We start from the raw sequence: 26,899 nt of genomic DNA, 5'->3' as shown, positions 1-26,899 counted from the left end.
AGGACTCGGTGCGGTGCCGGCCGGAGTGGGCATCGCTAGATGTCTGCTGAGTGAACTGTGACCTGAAAGACCAAAATAGATGCCCCTTTATCCAACTAAGACAGACCCTAGGGTTAAGGACACAAAAGTTACCTAAGGACCAAGGGTTCAGGGCTCAGCTGGCATGGCAACTTCCTAAATTCCTGTGGCCATAAGAAAAACCACATCCTTGCTAAGCTTGCCAACAATGGGAGCTGTCAAAAAATTTTTCCAACCCCTCCTGACTCTGATTTACAACCAGACCCTACAACTCTGATCTGATTGAACAGAGAAGCAGACCTTAAAAGCCAGTTTTAACCTGGCTCATAGCGACTGCACACAAACTGTCTTAGTGTTCAGTAGTTCACCTTGTGAGGTAAAGAGCCAAATTCCACCTCATTTTAATGCTGAAACCCTGCCCCAAAATCAAAGTGAACAAGGGGTGTGTGTTACATATTTGTGTGCCCATTGCACCTGCACGTGACCCCCTACAAATATGTATACCTTTCCCCCAAACCCGCTGAATATATACGACTCTATTGTGAGGTACAGACCCTGCGAGGCATAAAACCCAACCTGCCCTTTCCCTCTTCATAAAAAGCACCTTCACACCACACAGGAGAAGTTTGCAATCTGATATCTGCAATAAAGCCCTCCTTTCCGCTATTTAGCTATCCTGGTGGCCTTTTGGATGGCATAATGAATGAATGAATATGACAGAGCATGCCTCAGGGGTGCCTCACATTTCTAACCAGTGCTTGAAACCTTAACATGGGAGATATCACTCACAGCAGGGCCCGTGTCCCACAGAGGGGTCCTGCAAGAGCTATGCAGAGGTGTCAGCCTTGGAGAGGAAGGTGCACATTAACAGGCCGCTTGCTGTGAGTCAGATGCTGGGTGTGGTTCTGGTATTGGCAGATTTAATACTCACAGCAACAGCCCTATGAGACAGCCCTGTCACCATCGCCAGTTGATGCACAAGGACCCAGGGGCATAGAGGACTTGATAATGCATCCAAGGGCCAAGAGAAGTGGCAGTGGCAGGGCTGCACTGGGAGCCCAGGAAGCCCTGCAAGCACGAATCTGGATGTGGAGAAGCTGCCAGATGCAATAACACCAAAGCCTTCCAGGCCACGGGCTACAGTGGTGTGGGGTGGGGTGACCCATGGTGGGACCCAAGCCTGACTCTCACGTTCAGACTTCCAGGCAGAGGCAGAGGAGAGAACACCATGCCCCTGTGTGTCACAAAGGAAGCAGGTGTTCATCGGGGAAGACCAAGCTGCAGGACACCTGGCGGCCAAGGCAGGAAGACGTCCTCCACCTGCAGTAAGTACCCTGCCCGCCGTCCACTGTCAGCGGGGCCCAGGGTGACGTGGCAGATTGAAGCGCTACAGAGGACCACTTTGCTCTGTGTGGTGGCGGCAAGGATCATGAGGATTATTCTGCAGCCTAAATTGGTAGATGGATAAAGCTTGGGGTTCCAAAGCAAAGTTCACGGCTTTGTTCTAATCACGGGTCTCTTTGGAAATGCAGTAATTTCTGTCTTTCCAACAGATGCAAGCCCCCGAGTGCACCGCGCCCACTCACACGCGCTGACACACTGCACATGAGATGGGTGGGCCGCGTCCATTCACACTCACTGACACACTGCACACGAGATGAGTGGGCCACGCCCATTCACACGCACTGACACACTGCACACGAGATGGGTGGGCCTCATCCACTCACACGCACTGACACCACGGTACACGAGATGGGTGGGCCACGCCCATTCACACGCACTGACACACTGCACACGAGATGGGTGGGCCGCGCCCACTCACACGCACTGACACACTGCACACGAGATGAGTGGGCCACGCCCATTCACACGCACTGACACACTGCACACGAGATGGGTGGGCCTCATCCACTCACACGCACTGACACCACGGTACACGAGATGGGTGGGCCACGCCCATTCACACGCACTGACACACTGCACACGAGATGGGTGGGCCGCGCCCACTCACATACACTGACACACTGCACACGAGATGAGTGGGCCGCGTCCACTCACACGCACTGACACACTGCACACGAGATGGGTGGGCCGCGTCCACTCACACGCGCTGACACACTGCACACGAGATGGGTGGGCCGCGCCCTCTCACACGCGCTGACACACTGCACACCGGATGGGTGGACCAGATCCACTCACACGCACTGACACACGGCACACGAGATGGGTGGGCGCCCTCTCACACGCACTGACACACTGCACACGAGATGGCCGACCGTGTTTATCTCTGAATCCCCAGTGAGCCTCACACCACCACCTTTCGCTGTTTCTTTGAATTAACCCTCGTGCTCCAGCCAGGCTGAGAACCTCCCAGGGATGTGGCAGAGCCGTGTGACGGACAGACCTGTGCCCTAAACTCAGAGCCGCGCGTGCTGCAGCCCCACCTGCGCCCGGCCCTGCGCTGACACCTCCGACCTCTCTGCCCTCCGTGGGCAGAAGGCAGGGGCACGGGAGGCCGTAGGGGACAGCCTCCCCCACACGCTGACATGCCGCCTGGTCCCCTCAGGGCCCTGCGTGACCACGCCTCCGCCGCGGCGCACACACTGGTTCAAGAGGAAACATGGACAGAGAAAGAAGGAGGGAGCAGACGGAGTGGGAGCGCTGAGAGGCACGGGGAAACACAGGCGGACGCGCAGGGCCCCACGCGGAGGCTATGCCCGGGCGGCTCACGCCGTCCGCGGGAGGGAGCACAAAGAAAGGAGAAAACCGCAGTGTCAGAAAGCCGCGGCCCAGCCTGGCGCAGCCTCCCAAAGGGCAGCCAGGCCCCATCTCACCAGGCCAGCGACACCCTTCCTCAACCCCCCCAGTGCATGTCCTGAGCACGGGGCTCTTTCTGCCCCTCCTCGTGCCGGGGCCTCAGCTCAGCCCCCGCTGGGGGAGGGCTTGCTGGACACCACCCTCCACACCCATTCTGTGTCGCCTCAGAAACGGAGGCTTCCCGGTCCCTGCCCTGGCAGGCCTCTCGGGCGGAGCTCTGCTCCCTCGGGGCTGGCTGGGCCCTGAGTGACTCTCCCAGGAGCCCGCCTGCAGCGCACAAGCGTGCTCGGCGGACCAGGCCGGGCACCGAAACAGGCGATGGCGGCAAGGCCTGCTAGCCAGCCCCACGGACACCCGGCGGCAGCCTCTCCCCTCCCCAGGGACAGAAATCCCCAGCGCAGCCATCCCCTGCACAGGGAGCTGCCACCCTGCCCGCTACCACCCTGGGCGAGGACCCATCCTGAGCCACCCGCTCGGCCGCCTGCCTCCTGCCGGGACCGAAGCTGGGGCAGGCCCTCCTGGGCCATACGCCCGCTGCGAGCCCGGCGCTGAAGTGCCCTGGCTCTGCAGAGTAGCTGGTTGGTGGGTGTCCTAGCAGGGCCCATGGGCCGGCATGGCCGAGGACTCCACAATGCTCCTGCCGCCCCGGATCTGTGACGGCCACGGAGGAAGCGCACAGAAGCAGCTGGAGCCGCACCACGGCTCTCTGCTGGAATTCTCTGGCCTCTGGTCTCTGGTCTTTCTTGCAAAACAAAGAGTGGAATTTGGCACCCGGGAGAGTCCAGGGGGCTGAGCAGGGGTGAGATGTACCAGGCGGATCCCCCAGTGGTAGGAATAAGGGGTGTGAGGCAGGGACCCTTCTGACCAGTAGATTCAGGAAGACAGTAGGTGGCCAAATTGGCTTGACCCCATCTGACTGCCACCACTGGCCAAGTGAGCCTGGCCGACCCACCTCCCTCAGACCGTCCACACTGGCTGAGTGCACAAAGCCAGGGCATGGCCCTTGCTGCTGCCTAGGGCAGAGAGAGGAAGGCGCCTCTGGATGGCCCTGCTGAGATTCTGGGCCTTCTGCAGCTCCACCTGCACAGCCTCCCTGCATGGTTGGGTTAGGCCCTGAACAAAGGAGGTTTTTCTAATGTGCACAAAGGCACATTAGAATGACACAATGTATGGGCTCTTGACTCCAGAGTCTCTGCTTTCTCCCCATGCCCCATTTGTACCTGAAACTCTGCTCCTCCCTGCCAAAACAGTGGGCCCCAGCCCCTCCATGCACCCCCTCCTGCCTGCAGTACACAACCTGCTCTGCCAGTGGCTTCCCTGACAGCAAGGAGCCTCCTGCAAGAGTGCATGGCCCTGAGGCCTGTGGCCCCCAGCAACACAGGAGGACAGCCACACTGCTGTCTGCAGAGGAAGACGGCAGGGCTGTTCTACGCAACTGAGATGAGAGGAGCTGATTCAGAGTGAGCTGAGGGCGTGGCCCAGCCTTGCCCCTTCTCACTTGGAATCTGACCTGCTGAGAGCCCATCCCTGGCATCCAGACCTCTCTGTGCAGTCCACCTGTTGGGTCCACCCTCAGTGGGGGACTGATACTCTTTGCCACCCTTATTTGGGCAGAATCAGGCTGTGTGATTCCCAGCTGTGGGCCAGTAGGCGTGCATGCACCCATATGTCATTCTATAAGTATCTGAACTAAAAATAGGGAGAGGCTGCCCTAAGTGTTTGTCAATTGATGCCTGGCCGTATTCATTTTGGAACCTAAATATTGCAGAATGGCTCCTAACTTTAGATCTCATGAATTCCAACATTCTCCGCTAGAGGAAGCAGTTTCAAATGTCTAGAGCAGGCATCTTTGGTCTCCTGACAGGGTCCACACACATAAAGCACCTGCAGAGCACTCCAGGGGGTCCTGTGCCCAGGGGAGATCTAAGAGCAACCAAAGACCCACAGCCCCATGAAAGAGCTCACAGGGTGACATGAGAGACCAGATTTACACTGAAGAAAGATCAGAACATCACAGGCATAGCTTAGCACCCTCATGCAAACATCAGACAACACAAGCTGGAGGAAGTCTGAACAGGGATGCTGTAGTGGACATTGTTATATGGCCTGCCCAAACCTGAACCCGTCGTCTGCTACCAGTACCCTGGTTTTCCTCTGGCGAACCACCTCCATGTGACTGGAGTGTGAACCATGCCTCATCAATTAGCATAGTTCTTCTTCCTGTCAACAGTGATTGGTCAAGGGGTAAGGATGGCTGTGTGAACCACACCTCATTAATTAGCATAGTTCCTCTTCCTGTCAACAGTGATTGGTTGAGGGGTAGGGCAGATGTTCCAATTCAGACCAGTGAGACTCAACTCTGGGACTTTGAGGGGGACACTGGGAAGCAGGAATGTCTGCTGGATCCGACACCTGTGGGGCTGAGGGAAGCCTGAAGTCGCCCACTATATGGGGGGAGCCTGCCGAGACTGAAGTCCCCACTGAAGAGGGTCCAGCTGAGATAAGTCCTAAAGACAGCTTTTGAGCCCCTGAATCCAGCTGCCTAAGCATGTCTCCCTGGACAGTGAGGAAATGCCTTCTCTTTCTTATCTGAGCTCAGTAACTGTCATGTACAATTGGAAGAATACCGATGACTTGGTGGCAGGTCCTGATAGGGCGTCACTGGAAATCAGGTTGGCGAGGAGGAGACAGGAGCAGAGGATGCTGGCTGTGAGCCTGGAGCTCCCCAGCACGGCCTCAGATAGTCTGCCCAGGACCTGCAGCAGAGCAGCCCTGGGCCCCTCCGGGCCTTTGCACACGCTGCGGTCACTGATGCAATGCCTCTCCCTCGTATCTGTGGAAGTTCCTACTTCAAGACTTAGCACAGAAGCCACCTCCCCTGGAAGTCCCCTTTCGCTCTGTTGGTCCACCTCATCATACCTCTCCCCTGCATCGTTGCACTGGACACAGTTGCTCGGTGGCCTGAAAGCTGCCCATACCCCAGGGGAGCTGTTTCCCCCAGGAGCAGGATGATGGGGGAGACTTGGAACTTAGATTCTGCCAGCGGGAGATGCAGGGAGCAGGCGGAAGGGGAGAACAGCACTCAACTGACTGAGCCAGTACCCCAAAGTCACAGAGCAGTAAACCAGAAGTGGCTTGAAGAGACAAGATCAAGTGCACGGTTCTGAGTGATGTGGGGCCTCAGGAACCAAGTGAACTGCAGCTAGAGAGGAACAAATGGAGCGATAGCATCGCACATGTGACCCGGCCCTGTGACGCGAGGGGCTGCCCCTGTGAGCGGCTCCAACTTCCCCCACAGACCAGGAGCCCCGCGGGCCCGGCTGGCACCCCACAGCACACAAAAGAGGCTTGAAAAGGGGATGGGACGTGCAGAGTCACAGGGCAGACAGTCTAGCTATGCTGCACTCCGCTCTTTGACCCTGTGCCTCACTCTTCTCATCTGAGAACGGGACCCGGGACCCTGGCGGATAGGGAAGACTCACCAGAGACAGCCCTGCCTTTCCGCCCATTTATCCTGCGACTCCCTGCAATGTCGGCCGAGCCTGGGACCAGCGTGGAACACAAGGCACACTCTTGTGATTCAGCTGGTTTGGGTGGGAGGGGTGCCGGCAGCCCCCCCTCCTCAGGGCTCACAAATGGGTCTGCTTCTCAGAAAAGCAAGGCCAGTGGCTATGGCCTTCCAGCCTTCCACAGGGCTGTTTGAAGCTAGAAATGAAGCACATCTACCCCAAGGGCAGCCTCGCTTCTCCAGGCCTCTCCCGGGTGGAGTGCCCTCGGTTACATGGTCCTCCCACTCCCAGAGTCGCTTGCCTTCCGCCAGGGTCTGGAGCCTTCTCCAACACTGCCATGACTTGCAAAAACTCAGACTCCCCATCACAAGCCCAGAAACCACCTGAGATTGCTCTTCCTCTGTCACCCTCTGCGGTCTCATCAGAGCATGGCTCTAGCTGCCCAACTTCAAGTAAACAGGACATCCGCCACCCCCCTCCCCCACAGCTGCTTGTTCACCCTTCTTTCTGTGAAAGGATCTAGTCTGGGGAGGACACAAACCTACCTGGCAGAGCTGTGCGGGCCCCAGCGAAAGGAACACGAGAAGAAAGGAGCACAAAGCAGAGAGGGCTTGGGCGTAGCGCAGGGGTCTCTGGACCTCCTGCATGTCCCTGGATCCCCCACCCACGGAAAGAGGACACAGGCGTTGCCAGAGCAGGCCACCTGCTCTGCTGACCCGCCCAGGCCCCTGGCCCTGGGAAGGTGGGCTGGGAGTGAGTGAGGACTTCCACACCCGGGCAGGCTGGCGTGTGAGACCACACAGCAATTAGCCAGCCCGGAGGGCTAAGGGGGCGCCCAACCCGGCCTGGAGGGCTAAGGGGGCGCCCAACCCGGCCTGGAGGTGTCAGGGAAGCTCCCCTGGGGGGTCCTTATTTAAATCGAAGGCAACAGGACCAGTTCGAGGCAATGGAGACAAAGCAAGGCTGTGGGTGGCGGGGCTGAGAGTGGCCAGGCAGGGGAGGTGTCCCAGCAGAGGAAGAGGCAGGTGCAAAGGCCAGGAGGCTCACAAAGGTGCAGAGGGCCAAGGGACTAAAGAAGGTGGCTCAGCAGGGTCGGAGCAGCTGGGGACACTGGTGCAAGATGCAGCCAGCACCGTGGGCAGGTGAGGGTCCCGGACCAGCAGAGGGGAGAGTCTGCGGCCAGCTGCGAGGGACTGCAGCCAGACTGGCCACACTGCTCCCGGGGGTGGGCGGCTTGGCCTGGCTGGCATTTTGCCTACAGCCATGCCTCTGTGAGCAGGAGGCCACGTGAGCCATGCTCCAGGTGCTGGGAGAGCTTCCAAAGGAGCAGGGCCTCCAGGGGTGTCCCAGGGCCATTCTGATCAGGAAGTGGTGAGGTACCATGCTAAGCCACACCTGGCAGGGAAGCTGCTGAAACCTCGAGGGGGGACCTGAGGCTGTCGTGGTTGTGGTGGGTGGACGGGGATCAGGGAGGCCAGATGAGAGATCACAGCAGGACATCTCGCCCACCCTCACACCAGGGTGACTTTCCCCTATCTCCAATCCTCTCTGTGGGGGCCTGAAGCCCCCTCTGCCCCCAGGGTGCCTGGGAGGAAAGGCCCTTTGGAACCAGGAGATGTGAGTCCCCATTCTGTAGCACATTGCTCAGCCAATGGCCACAGCCAGGCACAACACGGCCCCAAGCTCAGTGGCCACATCGCCATAGCTGGCCAATTCTCTGAAGGCGAGTGTGTGCACTGAGGTGCAGGCGGGAGCTGTCCTTCCACCAAGCTCGCCACCCACTTGAGGTGGACGTCCCCCACTTTTCTAGGGGCCAGGGGAGAAGTGGGGAGCAGAGCATGCAAGGGGAGCTCTGGGGAGGTGCTCAGATCAGAAAGGAGGTATCCTTCTGAGACATGGCTGAGCTAAGATTCCAGTGGGGAAGGGCCCAGCCCCTCGACGTTGGTGCTTCAGACCAGCGCAGGCCTGTTTTCAAGAGCAAATCTCAGGGCTTGCCTTTGCAGAGAGACGGGGGGCTGGAAGCAGCACAGCAGTGCAGAATAACTAATTAATGATGGTAAAGTATTGTGAAAGAGGAAAGGTTACATAACCCCTAAGTGGTGGGGTTATTATTTTTCATGCAATATTCATACTGTGCTCTTCAGCCTCTGGGAAGCTTCTCTCTGAAGTCCTGGGGGACCTGGCCGAGGGGAGCACGTGCCCAGGGATCGAGGCTGTGGGATGGCAGCTGCCCTGGCCCACAGGGACAGAGCCATGATGCTGCAGAAGAAACTGCAACTTGCAGCCAACGCCGAGCCCCTGGCAAAGCCAGTGCAGCCACACTGAGCCACCTGCCTCCGTTCACCAGGAGAAGCCACTCACTGATCCCTGCCCTGCGCCAGCTCTGTGCTGGGCATCTCCACTCTTCTTATCGTTTTTGAGGCTGCTCTTGACATTTACAGAGCCCGGAGCACACCGCATGTCTAAATATTTAAGCTACACATCAAGACGCAGGCACGGCCCAGCCCCCATGCCCCGGGCCCTTAGTCCACTCCCTAGAGGCCCTTCCAGAGGGGCTCAGCCCGGGGTGGCAGGGCTCAACCAGCAGAGCTGCAGGACATAGGCCTGGCCTGGGCCACCTGGAGCCACCCAACCTTTCCAGACGAGGGGTGGGGACTGACCCCCTCGGACTGTGCAGAGGCTTCTCCCACTCAACCCCTGGCTCCCCCCTGAACTCCTGGGCACCAAGGGAGAGAGGCAGCTCCATTATCTGGGACTCTGGTCTGCTGGTAATTGAAACGAAAGCATGTCTTCCCTCCCTCTCTGGCTCCCACATGGCCACCAGGCTGCGCCTACTTCTCCCCCCTCCCCCCGCCCACAACTGCCACTTTCAGTTGCAGGGGACCCAGTGCCCACACAAGTCCCTTTCCCTTTACCTGTGTGTTGGCCCAGATCCTGGACTTTCAAAAGATTCCTGACAAGATCAAAAGAAAAATACATCTTTGCATTTGAATCTGCATGTATATGCAAGGCCCTTCGGCAGGGGACAGGACAGGGGCCCCTCTTGGGGGACAGTGGCCGTCATTTCATGGGAAAGCCCTAGGAGGTAACGTGACCTCTTCGGGACCACGTGCCTGAGTATGAGGGATCTGGGGTTTGAACCAGAGTCAGCCTGGCTCTGGGGAGAGTCTCACACCGATAAGGAGGGTGAGTAGTCACCACGAGTATCTTCATATGTCATGTGTGGCTCAATGATCAGGCTCACCTGCAGCTTGGGAGGGCCTCTGTCCCCCAGCACCCCAGGGGCAGCTTGGGACCCCTCCCTGGGGCTGCCACACAGCCTGGGCCTGCCCTGTCCAACAGGGGCTAAGCATGGGCTGGCCACAGGCTGTGACAGACACGGACAGTCCAGCCACACAGCCCAATCTCAGACCCCTCGCTGCTCCCCATGGGGAAGTGGCTGTGAGAGTGCGCTGAGGCGCCAGCAGCCAGCATGAGCCCGCGCAGCCCTGGACACCCAGTCACCTTCCCCCGACCTCCAGCCCGCATGCGGCATGCAGCAGAGCCCTCTTCCTTCCAGGCTGGTGAAAGTCCTGCAGGATGACGTTCAACGTCCTCCCCAGGGCTGACCAAGCCCTCCTCCCTACTGGCCTGTGTCACCTCTCGCACGGCCCCGGCGGTCCCTGCTGCCCTCACGCCAGGCCTCGGCAGAGGCTGTCCTTTCTCCTCTCTTCCTAGAACGCCACCCCTCTGCTCCCAACCAGACAGACCCCTGCTCATGTTCTCACAGACTGGCTCCCGAGCTCACATTCCACCTCGAGCACCAACCAACTCACAGACAAGTGCCACTTACTGAGCAGGTGTGGGCGGTGGCCCAGCCAGACTGGATCCCTGCCCTGACAGAGGTGACAGTCCAGTGGGAATGAGAGTGTCTCCATGGCCCTAGAGGGGCATGGCACTCCTCCCACGCAGAGGAGATGACGTGAGGAAGTCTCGAGGTCGGACAGCCACCCGACGGATGTTCCCTGGGGCTGGAAGCAGGAACACCAGGGTTGGCCCATGGCAGAGCTGGGATGTCCGTGGGCACAGCATGCTTTGGTCTGTGCTGGCCACAGTGGAGCAGCTGAAGGATTTCAGCCAGGCAGAGGCATAATCAATTTGCACCCGATAAGACTCCCCGCCAGGAAGCCCTCCAAAATGCCCAGTTCGGATCAAGGGTTTCTCCTCTGCTTCTTTTTGTGCTTCCTTCAACTCAGCATGTCACACACTACAATGTAACTGTCCCCATAGACTGTCAACTCCTCAGGTTGGAACCTGACTCACCTATCTTTGCAGCCCAGCAAAGTTTGTTGAAGGCTATTGTTGCTTAAGCAAAGAGAAAGCTCTGGATGTCTGCACATCCCAATCCTCTGGGACGGCCTGTTGGCCCAGCTCCAAGCCCTTTGCCTCTTCCCGTGGACGGGAGGCAGCCGCCATCTGCTTCATCGCACGAGCAGGAGAGGACGGGCACAGTTCCTCTTACCGAGACCCACTAGCCAGTTATTTAGTAGACTCAAATTTAATAAAAGGGACCGTTCAAGCAATTCTGGCAGATAAACGAGGGTCTGGGTGTGACATTAATGCTTACAGTGACTTTAAAGAGGAAGCACAGATGGCTTAATTTGGGAGCTGGTGGAAAAGTCTGCATAGTTGTGTGTCAGCAGGGCGGGCTCAGCTTGGTGGCCTCCCAGCCGTGGCTGTCACTGGGCGTTGAGGACCAGGGGCTCACTCTGCCTAGGCTGCACCTACTGCCTTCACCCCACGGGGCACCCCCGTCTGGAGCCCTGTGATCAGGGGTGTGTGTCAGAGGGACGCCAGGTGGCCCAGGCCCCAGCCCAGACACTAAACACTCATTGCAGACTTCCACGTCTGGAACAACGGAATGCACTTACTACTCCCTGTTCCTCTCGCTAAGTGTAGCTAAAACCCTTAGCTATTTTATGAAAAAACAAAAATAAGAAAACCCCAAAAGGTGGAGAGAAGAAGGCAGAACAAATAGGAACCTTGAAACCCCAGAAGTTAAAGGACAGTGAATTTCCTGGGTTTTCTGTCGCCTCACGGATCCTGGCCCAAGTGACAGAGAAGCTGGCAGCCTAGAAACGCCAACAGGCACAGGCCCAGGAGCCACAGGGAAGCCATTTCTTGCAAGCCAAAAATCTGGGAAAGTGTTAGCCTAGAAAGACGAGGCTTCTAGACAATAAGCAATTCACAACGGTCAAATGGCACAGAAAAACTGTGCCCCCACCCGCCCCGCCACCCTCACACCAACAAATGCCGAGTGGGGACCTGGACTGCCACCCTCACTGGGCACTAACTAGGAGCCCAGCTCCCCATGGTGGGTGGTCAGAGAGCGAAGTGGGGCAGCGGGCCTCCATCCCCACCAGATGAGAAGGCCCCCACCCCCAGGCGGTGTCAGCACGTGGGGAACCTGGACTTCCCTCCACCTGGCAGTGACAAGGAACCTCTGGCCCTCCTGCTTGGGGGTGTGGTCAGAGGAGGGCTCCCACCACTGCCCACCAACCTCAAGGCCACCCCGCCCCACGGTGTCAGTGGAGAGCAGTGGTGAGCCTGTCTCCAGCAAGGGAGGTATGGGGTACCCCGCAGGGAGCCTGCCCTCCACCCCACACAGAGGAACGGCAAGCCCCTCTGCCAGCAGGTGTCAGTGGGGCCGAGGGAGGGACCCGGGCTCCCCCTGTCTGGCAACAATGAGGAAATGTCCCTCTTCCCCCACCAGAATGATGTCTGAGGAGGCCTGTTAAAATAGAAGATTTAAATAAGATTCAGAGTTTTATAATATAATACCCTAAATGCCCAAATTTCAATGGAAAATCACTTGTCATAGCAAGAACTAAGAAAATCTCTATTTGAATGAGAAAAGACACTCAGCAGATGCCGACACCTGGGTGGCACAGGTGTCAGTATTATGCAACAGAGAGGTTAGAGTGACCATCATAAAAATGCTTTAATGAGCAACCACGAAAACTTTCTCAACTTGATAAAGAATATCTACAAAAACACCTGCAGCTAAAATCAAACTTAATGGTAAGAAATGAAATGCTTTCCTACTAAGATCAGGAACAAGGCAAGGATATCTGCTGCCACCAATCTTATTTAATCTAGCACTGAAAGTTCCTAGCCCAACGAGGCAAGGAAAGGAAATAAAAGGCGTAGTGTTCCAAAAGGAAGAAATGAGGCTGACCCTATTTGCAGTTATGATTGTCAACATAGAAAACCCCAAGGGATCTAAAAAATATTCTTTTTAGAATAAGGGAGTTCAGGTAGAGTGTAAGATCAACACACACGAATCAATCATATTTCTATATACCAAAAATTATACACAGAAAGAAAATTTTAAATACAACAGGATTTGCAATCACACACAGAAATACTTAGGTATAAGCCCGATGGCACACCACTGAAGAGAGAAATCAAAAAGGATCTTAGCAAATAGAGACACATACCAAGTTCATGGGAAATTCAACACTAAAAATGCCAAGTCTCCCCAATTGATCTATAGGTTTAATGAAATTCCTATCAAAAGCCCAGCTTTTGATTTTTTCTGTAGCTATACAAATATTATTCTAAAATGTACATGGAAAGATAAAGTAACCAGAAATGCTAAAAAGTAATTTTGAAAAAGAAGAATAAAGTAGGAGGATTCATCCCTACCATCTTGAGACTTTGTAGCTATAGGAATCAAGACTGTAGTATCCCCAGAGGGACAGACACACACAAAAATGAGAAAGAAAAGAGAACCCCAAAATGGCCCCACACAAGTCTTACCAGCTGATTTTTGACAAGGGAAGATAATCAGTTCAATAAAGGAAGGACAGTTTTTTTTAACCAATGATACTGGGGCAATTGGTTATCCATAGGTCAAAAAAAATTTATCTAAATTTATATTTGTACAAAAAATGGATCAGAGATTTAAATGTAAAATGAGGAACTATATAAATTTTAGGATAATATCTTGAGGACTTAGAGCTTGGTGAAAATTCCTCAGACATGATATCAAAAGCACAATCCATGGCAGGAAAAAATCAATAAATTAGACTTAATTAAGTACTCTTGTTTTATAAAAGATGGAAAGATAAACTGTAGATGAGGAGAAAATATTTGCAGACCACATATTTGACAAAGGGCTTGTAACTAGACTATATTAATAACTCTTAAAAAATCAAAAAGAAAAGAAAAAGCAAGCAATCTAATTAGAACATGGGAAAAAGTCATTAGGGAAATTCTTGCCGGATCAGGAAATTTCTCTTACCTGCCTGGGCTCCTAGCCTCTTCCTCTACCTCCTGCTGACTTGCCAAGAGACCTGGCATGCTCGTTTTCTTTTGTTACATTTCTGGAGATTTGTTGCCACAAAAGAAAACTAATACATCAAGCATTCCTTCTCACTGAAATCTGCACACCACATGATTCTGAACCATTGCCTTGGCAGGAACTTGGAAGAGGGGAAAAGCTGTCAGGAAAGATTTTTACAAAGATCTCAGGGACTAAGAGCCAAGGAGTAAAGTGATGACTTTGACTTGTAAGATAAAAACGAATTTAATTCTCTTTACCCTGGCCTCTGCCATCTTTTCATTATAAATTAAGGAGGAAAAAAAGCCTCTTCTCTCTTCAATAACTCTGGCTCCTCCAGTGAAGAATGTTTTAGGCATGGGAACATAATTAAAGTGATATTGCATTTCTTTTATTATCATGATTATAATAATACATAGATTTCAGCAGATGCTTTCCAACAGAATTAAAACAGAGACAGATGGCTGACATTTTGGTTGGAATTAGAGTCCATAGACATATTTTATATGGCAGCTTTTTTAAAAGGAAGATGCAAAGCTCTAATAAAATGCCTCGAAATTTCATCAGATATTTTCAATAGCTATTCTTAGATCAATATTTTAGCAAAATTTAAAAATATCGACCAGTTGGTATTTGAGTAGCAAATAATTTATTCAGAATTGTGACAACCATAATCCAAAGCCTAGTTTTCAGTCTTTTGTCATTACATGAAAAGTCCATCAGCCTTTTTGAGATACCCCGTATCTCCAAGTGTGAGGCGCTGAGAAGGGCTGTCCTGACTATGCAGTCTTCCGGTAGGGAACGGGTAACTTGAATCTAATCACTAGGAAATATCTTGCAAACCCCCAAATGAGGAATGCTCTGTGGGGAAAATAAAAGGGTGGGAAGCTGTCTGCTTCAATAATATTTTTGTTGTGAAAGACAAACAAAGGCTGTGGGGGTGTTCCAGATTCAAGAAGGCTAATGTGGCACGTTCCTGCCCTGGGCTGGGGCATGGCCGGGGGCACAAGACAGGCTATAGGGGACATTACTGGGTCCACTGAAAGTATCGGAATGCGATCAATAGAGTATATAAAAGTATTTTGTCAGCATTAAATTTCCTAAAGTTGATAACTATACTGTGGTATATAAGAGAATATCTCTATTTTAAGAAATAAACACTGATTTATTTACAGGTTTAAAAACACCAATGATATATACAATTTGTCTTCACAAGTTTCAAAAAAATAAAAATTATGTGTATGTGTCTATATACATTTATATATAGAAAGAGAACGTATGATCAAGCAAATAAGGTAAATTGTTTAAAATAGGCAAATCATGTGAATGTTCTTTGTACTATTATTCTTGCAACTTTTCTTGAAGTTTGAAATTATTGTGAAATAAAAAATTGAAAACAATTTTTAAAAAGTTACATAAGTTTCATGATGTCTTTTCTGTTCTCGACTAGGAGACAGTTTGGTGTTAGAGCTAAAATTTCAGCTTTGGGGATCAAAATGCCTCAGTCTGAATCCCAAATCAGCCACTAATTTGCTACTTTGATCTATCTTTATCTCAGTTTCCTTACATGTAAAAATGGGTGTGACTATAATAAGAGCATCTACCTTTGGGGCAGGGCTGATAAATGAGTGCTGAGAGCAGCCCCTGCCCAGGGTGGGCTCTCAGGAAGTGGAATTTTATCTCCTTCCCGAGAAGGAGCTCTGCATGCAAGAGGAAGTGAACTAAGAGCCAAGATGACTCTAAAAGCAATGACAAACAGAAGGGGAAATGTTACCGGCAAGCTATGGTAAGCAAAACAGTGTGACATAATTCCAACAGAGACAGATGCAAAAGGAGACACAGAAGAGGAAGCGCGAACAGCTCAAGCATGTATTAATGGGTACGGAAGAGATGCAGAGTCTATTTGCAGCACAGAATCTTTGTCAAGCAGGGAGAAAGGAAAGGTTAGCACATAAATGATACTAGGAAAATTGATGTTCCATACAGAAAATATTAAAATTAGATCTTTTCTGTAAGCCATACATAAAAACAAATTCCAAATAAATTAAAGACCTAATCATAAAAAATGCAATAACTTAAAGAAAAAAAGAAAAAATGGTTTTTAGACAAGACATAAAAACCAAACACACAAAAAAGGAAAAAACAATAAATTTGATTATATCACATTGAGAGACTTATGCATAGCAAAGGATACCACAAAGATAAAAGATAAACAACATACCCAGAGAAGATGTTAGTAACTCATGAAACAGACAAATAATTAATATCCAGAAAAGACTACATAAAAGACCAGTAATCAAATAGACCTTGGAAGAAAGTTCTATATAACGAGGAATTCATTGAAAAAAGAACTGACTGGCTGATAAATACAGGGAAATGTATATTCTCAGTAGTAAGTAAGAGCCCACAACCTAAAACTTGGAGAAAATATTTTACACCAACTGGCGACAATGGAGAAGTCTGACAATATCAAGTGTGGCCAAGTATGTAGGGGAACAGATATGTCCACGGCAATTCGACAATATCCAATCAAAGGAGAATTGGTACAGCAACCGCCTTCCAGGGTGTCAGCCAGAACACAGCATCATGCAAGTTCTGGGAGGGGGGCCCCGAAAGGGTCAGGAACAACCTAAATTCCATGAGTACAAGAGTGGATAAGCAGACGGATAAACGACAGTGTGCCCACAGGAGTTACAGAGTGGCTGGGATAACGCGTGTGGTCTAATTACAGGATGGTAGAGAGTGCAGCATGTGAACCATGCCGTGGCCGGTTCCTGGGAAGTTTTGAACAGCTACCAGGCGGCACACAAAGGAAGCGCGGCCAACCATGCGGCAGCTCCCTCTGGAGGGGGAGGGGCGAGCAGGACACAGGAAGGGAGCCAGAGGGCTTTAATTCCATCCCTAACATTCTATTTTTTTTTTGATGGATGTGTTGATGTAGCTACCTACTTTTAAATACAGGTATCCAAAGAAAATTAACATTTGTTAATTCATGATGTTGGCTCCATAAATGTTTGTTCCATTAATCTCAGTTTTTAAAAAAATATTTATAGAGTATTCCAAAACTATTTTTTCAAAAACACTCCGGTGTTGCTGTGTGTGGAAAGCAGTGGCCTGGCTTCTCATCCTAGGGCCCTCGCCAGCCCGGTCAGCTGTGTGCTTTGGGAGCGTGGGTGTCACAGGGTGACCGGGCAGATTCATCGGCCATTAAGGAGAAAGCCCAGTTTTTTCTTCACTTGTGTTCAGTTAGCTGTCATGTTATTTTTTGTTCAAAGAAATGTATTTATTGGAGCTAAAAATGTATATGATCATTATGAAAAATTCCAATACAGAGAAACTAAGGTGCCCCATAATCCTTCTTCCTAGAAAGAGTAAGGGATACTCGGAGCCCCATTTTCCAGACTTCCTTCCAGTCAACTTTCAGATAGATCAGCAAACATGTGCCAACCATAACTACAACTACGTAACTCTATAGCTGTCGCTTTGTCACTCCTGTTAAGTCCACGTCAGTTCCTAGGAAGATGTGTCTTTCATCTAAACCTATCGGACATTGTTTGAAACATTAAAGTGTAACTGATTTAGCCAGAGTCCTACTGATACTCACTTTTCTGGATTTCACTGTGGTTTTAGCAGCGCTGAATAATATCCTATTAAATATTTTGGGAGGCCCTTATCCTATTATTTCATTAGGATCAATTCCTAGGGGTAGAATTTCTGGGCAAAAAGTTGTGAATAGCTTGCACTTTGCTACATATTGCCAAATTGCCCTCTGGAAAGATTGGATCAATTAAACCCCTCGAAGTGAGTGCTGACCACGCATCAGACACTGTGCTAAGAGCTTTAAATGTGATAACAGTTTTAATTCTCTCAATAGCCCCATGAGGTAGGTACAAGCATTATCCCCAATTTACAGATGAGAAAACTGAGCACAGAGAGAATGAATAACTTGTGCATGTTCTCCAGGCTGGTAAGGGGCAGAGCAGGGATTAACATGCAGGGAGTCCAGCCCCAGGCACACCCTCCTACCCACTGCATGTCTCTTCTAATGGCATGTGAAAGCACTAGCACGCCAAGATGCTCTGGCCAAATAATCCAAACCTTACTGATAAAATACAGGTAGTGGCGGTGCCTGCTTCGTAGAGCTGTTGTGGGACTGAATGAACTAACGGAAAGTGTTTTGTAGAGTACCTGGCACACCAGAAATACTCAAAATAAAGGAAATGGTGTCATTTCCTTTATTATTTGTGAGCTTGAGCATTTTGAAGGCATGTCTTTTATAATTCTTCAATGAATTGCTTGCTCATAAAATTTGCACATTTTTCATCGGATTTCTGAAATTTAACCTTGTTTTTCCCCACAGGACAGACTGGTTTGCTTATCTAGATAGACGAAAAGCAGAAACAAGGATCAGAGCTCCTCCCACACCCCCTCCCAGGCCGGCACACCGGACTCGCTGCCCGATGCACTCTTGGCTGCTGCTAGCGGTGTCTGCCGTTCCCTCAGGGCTGCTGCCGGGGCACGGAAGCTGACAGGTGCTGTGTCTGTCGTCTGTGTGCTGACTCCCAGAGGCCAAGGTCTTCCTTCTCCTCGGCCTCGTGCGGGCTTCAGGCGGAGCCCTGCTGCCCGCGGGCCTCACTCCGCCCGGCCGGACGCAGCCCGCTGCTCCAAGACGCAGATTTCGTCTGAAGACAGCGGCTTGCCTTGGAGTCTTGGCCCAGGGCAAGTTGTGGGAAAGAAATCTTTGTGTGTATGAGGAACATTTGCTGCTTTTTAGGAAATAGCAGTTGATGTCAAAGGGGACTTTAAAAAGTTGCATGTTTCTCTCTGTCTCTGTCTCAGTGCGTGTTGCTACCATCTCTCTGCGCCTGTCTCTCTCTGGAATTCCTCCTCTCCGTCTGCTTCTCCGGCCTGGGACTCTCCCTCTCCAGCGGCCCTTACTTTTCTGTCGGCCTCTGCCGCTCTCCCTTCTCCCTTCTTCCAACGCACACATGAAAGATGATTTTAAAAACCAAATATGCTCTCGCTCCAGGTAACAAGGAGTCCACTTCACGGCACAGTAACACGGATTCGCCATTGAGGGTGGGGCAGCATCCACATGCCTACGTTTTCTCATTCTATGTAATTATTTTTTTTGACTTGATTAAATTTAACTTAATTCTCTCACAGTCCTAAAAAGTAAGCATTATTATCTCCCATTTCATTGGTGCAGAAACTTACACTCAAGAGAGTGTCAGAAGCTTATTCTAGTTTATTTATAGTCTAGCTTATTCTAGTTCAGCAAATGGAGCCGTAGTTTAAACCCAGATTTTCCCAAATCCCAAGCCCAAAGCTCTTTCTGTCACATGATCCTTCCTATTCATCCTTAGCCCAAAAGCATTTGTAAGTCGCAGCTGAAATGAAACAAACAAGAGCACTGCTCACTGTCAAAGTGAGAGAGGCCATCTGTCCACAGGGACAGATCCATGCTTTAGGGATCGAGCCCCAGCGGGTTAAGGCTCCTCCAGTTGCTTGCTCACTGAGGCCCCCAAGGCCAGAGAAGAGCAAGCCCCCCCACGTCTGCACGCACACTCACCCAGGAGGAGCAGGAGGGCTCTCAGCACGCCGGCCCCTGAGCCCATGCTGGCGCTCTGCTCCTGGTCCTGCAGGCCAGGCACAGTGAACCCTGTGGCCAAGGCTCCGGGGACAGGAACAAAGCCCCACGTGACCGATGGGGAAGGAAGCCACGGCTGCTCAGTTCCTCTCAGCAATCTCTGAGGGCAGGGCTGAGGCAAGCCCCTGTCGCCCTGGGCTCTGCCTGGCGGTGGTGGGCAGCGTGCCCACGATGGGGACTCACCTGCACCCAGTGTCAGCTCTGTGACCCTCACAGCCCGTGTGGCTGGGCGCGGTTACTCGCCCAAAGACCCGTGCTGGTGAGCGTCAGGAGGGCACGGGGGCAAAGCTGGTCTGCCCCGAAGTCGGCCCTGGCAGCAGCCACCCGCCTCGGCAGGACCAGGAAGAACCCTCCAGCCCAGAGCGCGGCCTGGGCACCGTTTGTGCCAGCGACCCTCCCGAGTCTGGGGAGACCCATCGCTCTCTCCTCGGAGTAACAAGTTTAAACGCCCAAGGTAGAGCATATAGGGACTATAAAAGAAATCAGTGGTATTAAAACATAGTCATTAAAATATTTTTTAAAAACCAGATGTGTGGTATAGAAGTACACATGCTGCTTCATGCACACAGTAAGATCTAGTGGCAGATAAAACGGACACCACAGTCTCAACTTAGTGATGAACGCAAACAATATGTGAAGCTGCCTGTGACAGCTGGAGTGTTGATGCGCCACCTGCGATTCCCATGAGGAATGAAGTCACCGCTGGTGCTATCACTGTGCTTTGTTTGCTGCACCTGCACCCGTGTTGGAAGGAAATGTTAAGTTTCTGTCAAGGTCAGAGAACAGAGGTGTGATCGTTTCCTACCCAAGTTCACAGACTCCAGGTCACACGCCCTGCCTGGAGGAAGCTGGCGGTGACACAGGCTCAGCCCGCAGCCTGCAGCCACACGCTCCTGCAGTTCTCCCGTGTGCCTGCACATTGTCAAACGCTTCACTCCACGCACCCACCCCAGCGCACAAGAAATGTCACTTTAAAATATAAATCCACTGAATGACAAGTCTCGAGCCCCCGGGCGCTGCGCTGGCAGATCGGGCTCTTGTGGTTCTTGGGCTCCCTCAGTCACACCCCAGCAGCAGCAGCCCATCCACGGGCTCTTCCTATCTGCCTGGCAGTCTCTTAGAGTGTGACATTGACTCAAGCCCTTCACGACCCTATGAGTTAGTTACTCATGCCGGCCAGCCGCCCTGTGACAGAGGAGGAAACTGAGTCATGGGGGGTGTGGTGCCTAGTCCACACAGGTGAGTGTGAGCACCGGGCTCAGGGCCTCAGCCTACGCGCAGCGCCCTCTCTGCGCGGGCACCGCCCAAGCCGAGGTCGGGCCAGCGGCTGCTGGGTGGCCCGCTAGGTGCTGCAGTGTGGCCGCCGTGGCTCTCAGGTCTCACGTAAGTGCCGGGCATGAGTGGAGAAGGCTGGTAGTGAGGAACCAGTCTCTCCACCCAGACACACTTTATTCATTTTATTTCATGAAATTAAGATCAGTTTTCACCTGCACAGAGAAACACACTCTCTCTCGTTTCCCCTGGAATGCGTGCATTTTTAAATGTCCCCCAGCTAGTGGAGGCATTTTCAGGAGAAACATCTCACTGTCCTCTAAGAGCACTGGAAGGAAACGCCTGTGCGGACGTGACAGCCCGCACGCTGCAGCTGGGCACGGGGAGCTGCATCCAGACCAGGCCGGGCTCCAGCCATGCCAAGTGGCTCCATTTTTCTGTGAAATCGCTAATTTTCAAATGTTGGCAACTAACTTTAAAATATTTCCGCATGGGGAGCATGAATGCAGACACTGGTGAGAACCTCTCCTCTAGATCTCCTCTGGAAACCCCCGCAGGGGCCCGGCCTGTCCTACAGACGTCGGCAGGAGAAGCATCTGCAGCAACTTCTGCTTTGCACTGGGCCACAGCCTCCTGAGTCCGGAAATGCGGAGCCTGCTACCTGCTGAGAAACAGGCTCAAAATGGCCCATAAGCTGGAGTCTCGCCAGACGACCCGGCACCCCGCCTCCGCGCCCCAGTGTGGCGGCTCCTTTGTCTTCTCCTGCAGTGCGATGTCCCCAGCTTGGGGGTGCCCCGCCCGGTGCACCTATACTGAACGCCCAGCGCAGCCCCCGAGGCTGCTCCGGGGCCGGGCGCAGAGTGGCCACCGCTGGACAGGGAGAGCACGTGGCCAGCACCGACGCCGCGTGGGCACCGGGTAGCGCCCCCGGAATGGGGGAGTCGACTCCCTCCTTGGCTCACACCGGCCCGGCTGGCACAGCCGCCAGCCCAGCAGGCAGGGATGTCATGGGTTACCCACATGGGGAGGTCACCTGCACGGCCAGTCGGAAGAGAGTGAGCCCCGCTCCGCTCCCGCAGCGCCGAGATTCCACTCCTCACTGGGATATGAGGTCCCTCCAGTGCTGCCAAGTGGAGACCCCTCCTCCCCCAGCGCCCTCAGGACCAGCCACGGAGCTCGCAGGATTGTGTGCGCCTTGGTGCAAGTCAGGAGAAACTGCCAAATCCTCCATCTTTGTAGGAGGGTTTTAAAAATGTGAAGACAGGGAAGATTTTACACACAGATTGCTGTACTGGCATTACACACAACTCTGCATCCAATGATTAAAAACAGCCATTCTTCTCAGCATACATGCAACATTTACCCCAAAACAATGGCCACATCTGGACCATGATGTCCCCAAAATTTCAAAGAATAGGTGACATCCAGACCACATTTCCTTACCACAATGCATCTGAATAAGACGACAGCTACAAAAACACATGGTCACATTTCCATAGGTTTAGAAATTTAAAAACATTTCTAAGTAACTCATAGATCAAAGAAAAAATTATAGTGAAAATTAAAAATAGCTTTGAACTGAATGATAATGAAAATGTTGCATGTCAGATTTTGTAGAATACAAGCCAAACTATAATTAGAAGGAAGGGTATAGACGTAAATGCATAGAAAGCAAGGACAGGAAAAGGAATGAGTTGAGCAACCAGTTTGAGAAGTTTGGAAAAGAATAAACTCAGAAGAAAGGAAATAATAAATAAGAGAGCAGAAATGAATGAACCAGAAAACAAAGATACGATAGGGAGAATCAACACATCTTAAAAGTTTCTCTTTAAAAAACTAATAATATGGCAAACTTCTCACAAAATAGATTAAGGAAAAAAGAGAGCAGACACAAATAAATAACATTAAGAATAAAAAGGGAACATAAGTACAGAAAAGGTAGCAATAATGGCATTATTAACAATCTTATGCCAATAAATTTGAAAACCTTGATGAAGTGCACACAATCTCAGGAAAATACAGGTTACTGAAACAGACCTGAAAAAACAAAAAGACAGTGGGTCCTAATACCTTTCAAAAAATTGAATCAGGCCGGGCGCTGTGGCTCACGCCTGTAATCCTAGCTCTTGGGAGGCCGAGGCGGGCGGATTGCTCAAGGTCAGGAGTTCAAAACCAGCCTGAGCAAGAGCGAGACCCCGTCTCTACTATAAATAGAAAGAAATTAATTGGCCAACTGATATATATATAAAAAAATTAGCCGGGCATGGTGGCGCATGCCTGTAGTCCCAGCTACCCAGGAGGCTGAGGCAGCAGGATCACTTGAGCCCAGGAGTCTGAGGTTGCTGTGAGCTAGGCTGACGCCACGGCACTCACTCTAGCCTGGGCAACAAAGCGAGACTCTGTCTCAAAAAAAAAAAAAAAAAAAAAAAAAAAAAAATTGAATCAAATAGTTAAAAATCTTGCCACAAAGAAAATGCCAAGTCAAACTGTTTTACAGAATTTTATAAAAATGTTAGAAACTTTAAGGAGTAGAAAATTCTAATATTAACAAACTAGTTTAGATAATAGAAAAAAAGGAATATTCTCTGACTTATTCTATGAGGACAGTGTAACTTTTTACTGAAGCCAGACAAGAAGACAGTAAGAAAGTAAAAGTATAGCCCAATCTCACTCAAGAACATAGAGGCTAAAATCCTTTTAAAAATTAGCAGATCAAATGCAGTTATGTGCATTTGTGCATATTAAGGGTAAATTATCATGACTAAGTCATTCACCAACTTTAATCGGTTAAAGCAGAAAAAAATTTAATTATCTCAATAGATACTGAAAAGCATTTGATAAAATCCATCACCCATTCATAATCAAAACTCCTAATAAACTAGGACTAGATAAGAACTCCCTTAATCTGATTTAAAAGACCGATATATAACAACAAATATCATTATCATGATGAACCACATAGATGCAATCTCTTTTGAATTAGGAACAAGACAAGATGCTCTTTACCACATTTTCTATTAAATATTGACTGGAGTTCTAGTTAGTGCAGGATTTTTGTTTGTTTTTAAAAAGAATGGTCTCACTGCCTTTTCCTGGGAAAGAAAGAAAATAAAAAAAAAAAAAAATAAAAAGAATGGGAATTAGGAAGGGAACAAAAACCATATTCTCAGTTTATATGTTTGTCTACACAGAAAGCCTCTAAGACTCAAAAATTAATTATTAAAAATAATAATATGGCCAAATACAAGGTCAATATTTTAAACATCGATTTAATTTCTACATAGTAGTAACAAGCAGAAAACATATTTTTTTAAAAATTACACAACCACCATTCCATAATATATACATATTTCTAAACATGTTTATCTAATAAGTACATATAATTTTTATTTGTTAATTATTTGAAACTCTAGTCTTTCTAGATGTTTTTAAACTATATGTTTAAAAGCGTACAACATATGTTAAAAGTAGAGGGCCAGAGTAACCCCCTTTTAAGTGTTTCTTGTTATTTCGTAGGAGTGGGTGCATTTGCGGCATGGATTGTTGAACTTGTTGAACTTGTGTCTTGGAGAGTATGCCCACTGTCACTGGGTGGGGGGCGGGGAGGAGGACGAATGCAGAGAGGGGTTCTGTGCCAGAGAGTTAGATTAGTTCAGATTGCTTAGCCATTGTTCCATGAGTGCATTGTTCTATGAGTTAATGCTGCTGTGTATTATATGATAAACAAATCCCGATGCTCGAGATATGTTAAAAGCAGAGGTAGTAAAATAATCCCTTTATCTATCTCTTTTTGCTAGTTTTTAAGATCTGTCTTTTGGGAGTGACTTTTTTGGGTTTTTGGGGGTTTTTTTGGTTATTTTTGAGACAGTGTCTTGCCCTGTCAACCAGGGCTAGAGTGCCATGGCGTCAGCCTTAGCTCACTGTCACCTCAAACTCCTAGGCTTAAGTGATCCTCCTGCCTCAGCCTCCCGAGTAGCTGGGACTACAGGCATGCGCCACCACACCTGGTCAATTTTTCTATTTTTAGTAGGGATGGCATCTTGCTCTTGCTAAGGCTGATCTCAAACTCCTGACCTCAAGCGCTACTGGGAGTTACATTTGTTTAGAGGTAGCCCTGTACTTAGTCACTGGATTGGGGGAAAAAGAAGAGGAAAGGTGAAGGGACGGGCGAGTATCTCCATATCTAGAAGATGGTTTTAGATTATAACCATCAGTCTATATGTGCATTTTTAGTAAAGTATCTGTGTTTATTGTGGGCAAAGTTCATTATTTTGCAATATCTGAGCTTTGGACGTGTCCTGAGGTGATCATATATGATAAAAAGTAGAACTAGTGAATTAGCCATTTTGTAAGTATCTTTTTCTTGTAATTGATGGAAAAGATGCATCTTGGACTTGGAATTGTTAAAGTACCTGTGAGTGGTGTGTATCAGGACTTGCTGGCTAGGTTGGCAGCAGGGGGGCAGAAGGAAGTATGAAAGGAGAAATGGATGCAGATGTCTTCGTATTTACATTTTTTTTTTAAGACTTTGGTACTAGTTTTAATAATTAACACTTACCCAACAGAACATTTGGAATTGCCTTGCATATAAAAAAAATTGAGGTTGAATAAAATAAAAAATTAAATTTGCTGTGCCTGTCTGTTACATTAAACCTCCTGAGATCTGTAGGATTAATTTGAATCTTTGTGATATTTAGAATTCCAGTATTTTGTTTTCTTCTCTGTAGTCTTCACAACTGTTATTTACCAAACCACTTCCCTTTTAAAAAGTCTATAATGAAAGCTTACATGTTTAGGCTGTATCAAATTATCTTTCTTTTAAAATAACTTTCAGCAATTATACCTTGAAAACTTTAGCCTGTTGCTACTTGTATGTTACAGGATTGATTTCTTGTATTAAACTGCTTAAAGGCATTTTCACAAGACTAACCACAGGAAAAAAGTACCACTAAAAATTTACAGGAAAAAAAAATCACCAGTCTATAAGAAAGACTTAGAAATGCCTAGCATGATTTGTGGCACTAAATGAAACCTTAATCCTGGTAACTTCTAAAAACAATCTTTCAATTTAGTCCAGATTATGTTGGTTTTGCACTATCTTTAGGTGCATGTTGTAGGTTGATTACATGCATGGCTAGTGACTTAACTAATGAACATGAATTAACAGGTCCCCCTAACTTCAGGATACTCAGTTGTTACCCTTTTGCATTTCTGGTGCACATTAGTACAAAATTGGACCTTTATTGTTTCATAGCTACATTCCTTGAAATCAGAGAGTAGGGTGGTTCTCATGTTTTGTGCAATCAACCAGGTACGGCTTAATACTTAACTTCAGAAACTTCAGGGCATATACCAGACTTGTGGCTTTTAAGTTACTGTGGCCTTATCAGTCCTTTTTACTTACTTAATAACACTACAGTTCCCCCTTTTGCTTTTTAAATTCTTCAATTTGTATTCATTGCTAATTAAGATTTTTCTCATGCTATGCAACTTTTTAACACCAAGTAGTAAGAGCAATGAGGATTTTTTACTATTATCAAAGGATCTTATAGTAAAGTGTGGGGCCCTATGCCTCAATCAGCATTTTAGCCAGACCCCTAGGTGATTCATATGTACATTTAGATTGTGAAACACTGCTTTAGGCTCTGCATATTACCTTTCGTTCAAATAGATACTAACTATAGCAAATAAGGAGCTTGTATTACATCCATCAGCCATAAAACCTACTGTGCCTTAGGATCCTGCTATTGTCTATGTTAGAATAGTTATTATAGAAACTATGGCACATTAAGAAAAAACATACGAATACTTTGCCTTTGTTCATTTTTCATTGATGCTAGAGTGTTCTTACGTAGGCGCAGTCACCTTTCCAAAATGTGAAAGAGAAAAACACAACGATTCACTAGAATTGAAAGGCTTTGTTAATACAATAAATTTGCACTGGTTTAAAAAAAGCTTTGAAGTGTTTAAAAACGGTATCCATTAAAACCATGCCTTAACAAGCTATCTTTTAAAGAATATGACATGTCCATCTTTACAAGGGCACTTTTTATGTATTATTGTGTATAGATGTTTTGAAAAGCTATATTCCTCAAAATAAACTGTATAAAAAGTGTAGTCCTAGTCATTTATTCCCCTTAAGCTGTTTGATGCCTTTCTGAAAAGGCAGATGTCTTACACCAGGAATCTTTTCCTGAGCCACCCATTCTCTCAAAAGAAACCCTTTATCCTTGCCATCTATCTCTTCTACCGCTGAAGTCTGTCTGATTCTGTCCACCACCGGATTGCTGCACACATTTTCTTTCTAAC

At 49.3% G+C, this 26,899-nt stretch overlaps 1 protein-coding gene across 1 annotated transcript in view; it reads right to left on the bottom strand.

Annotated features, from left to right (window-relative positions):
- The window catches only part of LOC142861049 (transmembrane protein 273-like), a 32,680-nt gene extending 13,320 nt beyond the window's left edge, over window positions 1–19,360 (bottom strand). The window contains exon 1 of the mRNA XM_076010307.1: window positions 19,241–19,360. Within this exon, the coding sequence (XP_075866422.1) occupies window positions 19,241–19,286 (46 nt within the window). The 5' untranslated portion in view covers window positions 19,287–19,360. The remainder of the gene's footprint in view (window positions 1–19,240) is intronic.
- Window positions 19,361–26,899: the final 7,539 nt, after the last annotated feature.

The sequence above is a fragment of the Microcebus murinus genome, chromosome 14 (genome assembly GCF_040939455.1).
Source record: "Microcebus murinus isolate Inina chromosome 14, M.murinus_Inina_mat1.0, whole genome shotgun sequence".
Classification (NCBI taxonomy): domain Eukaryota; kingdom Metazoa; phylum Chordata; class Mammalia; order Primates; family Cheirogaleidae; genus Microcebus; species Microcebus murinus.
The sequence above is the reverse complement of the archived record's forward strand: the minus strand, read 5'-3'. Positions and strand labels throughout refer to the sequence as shown.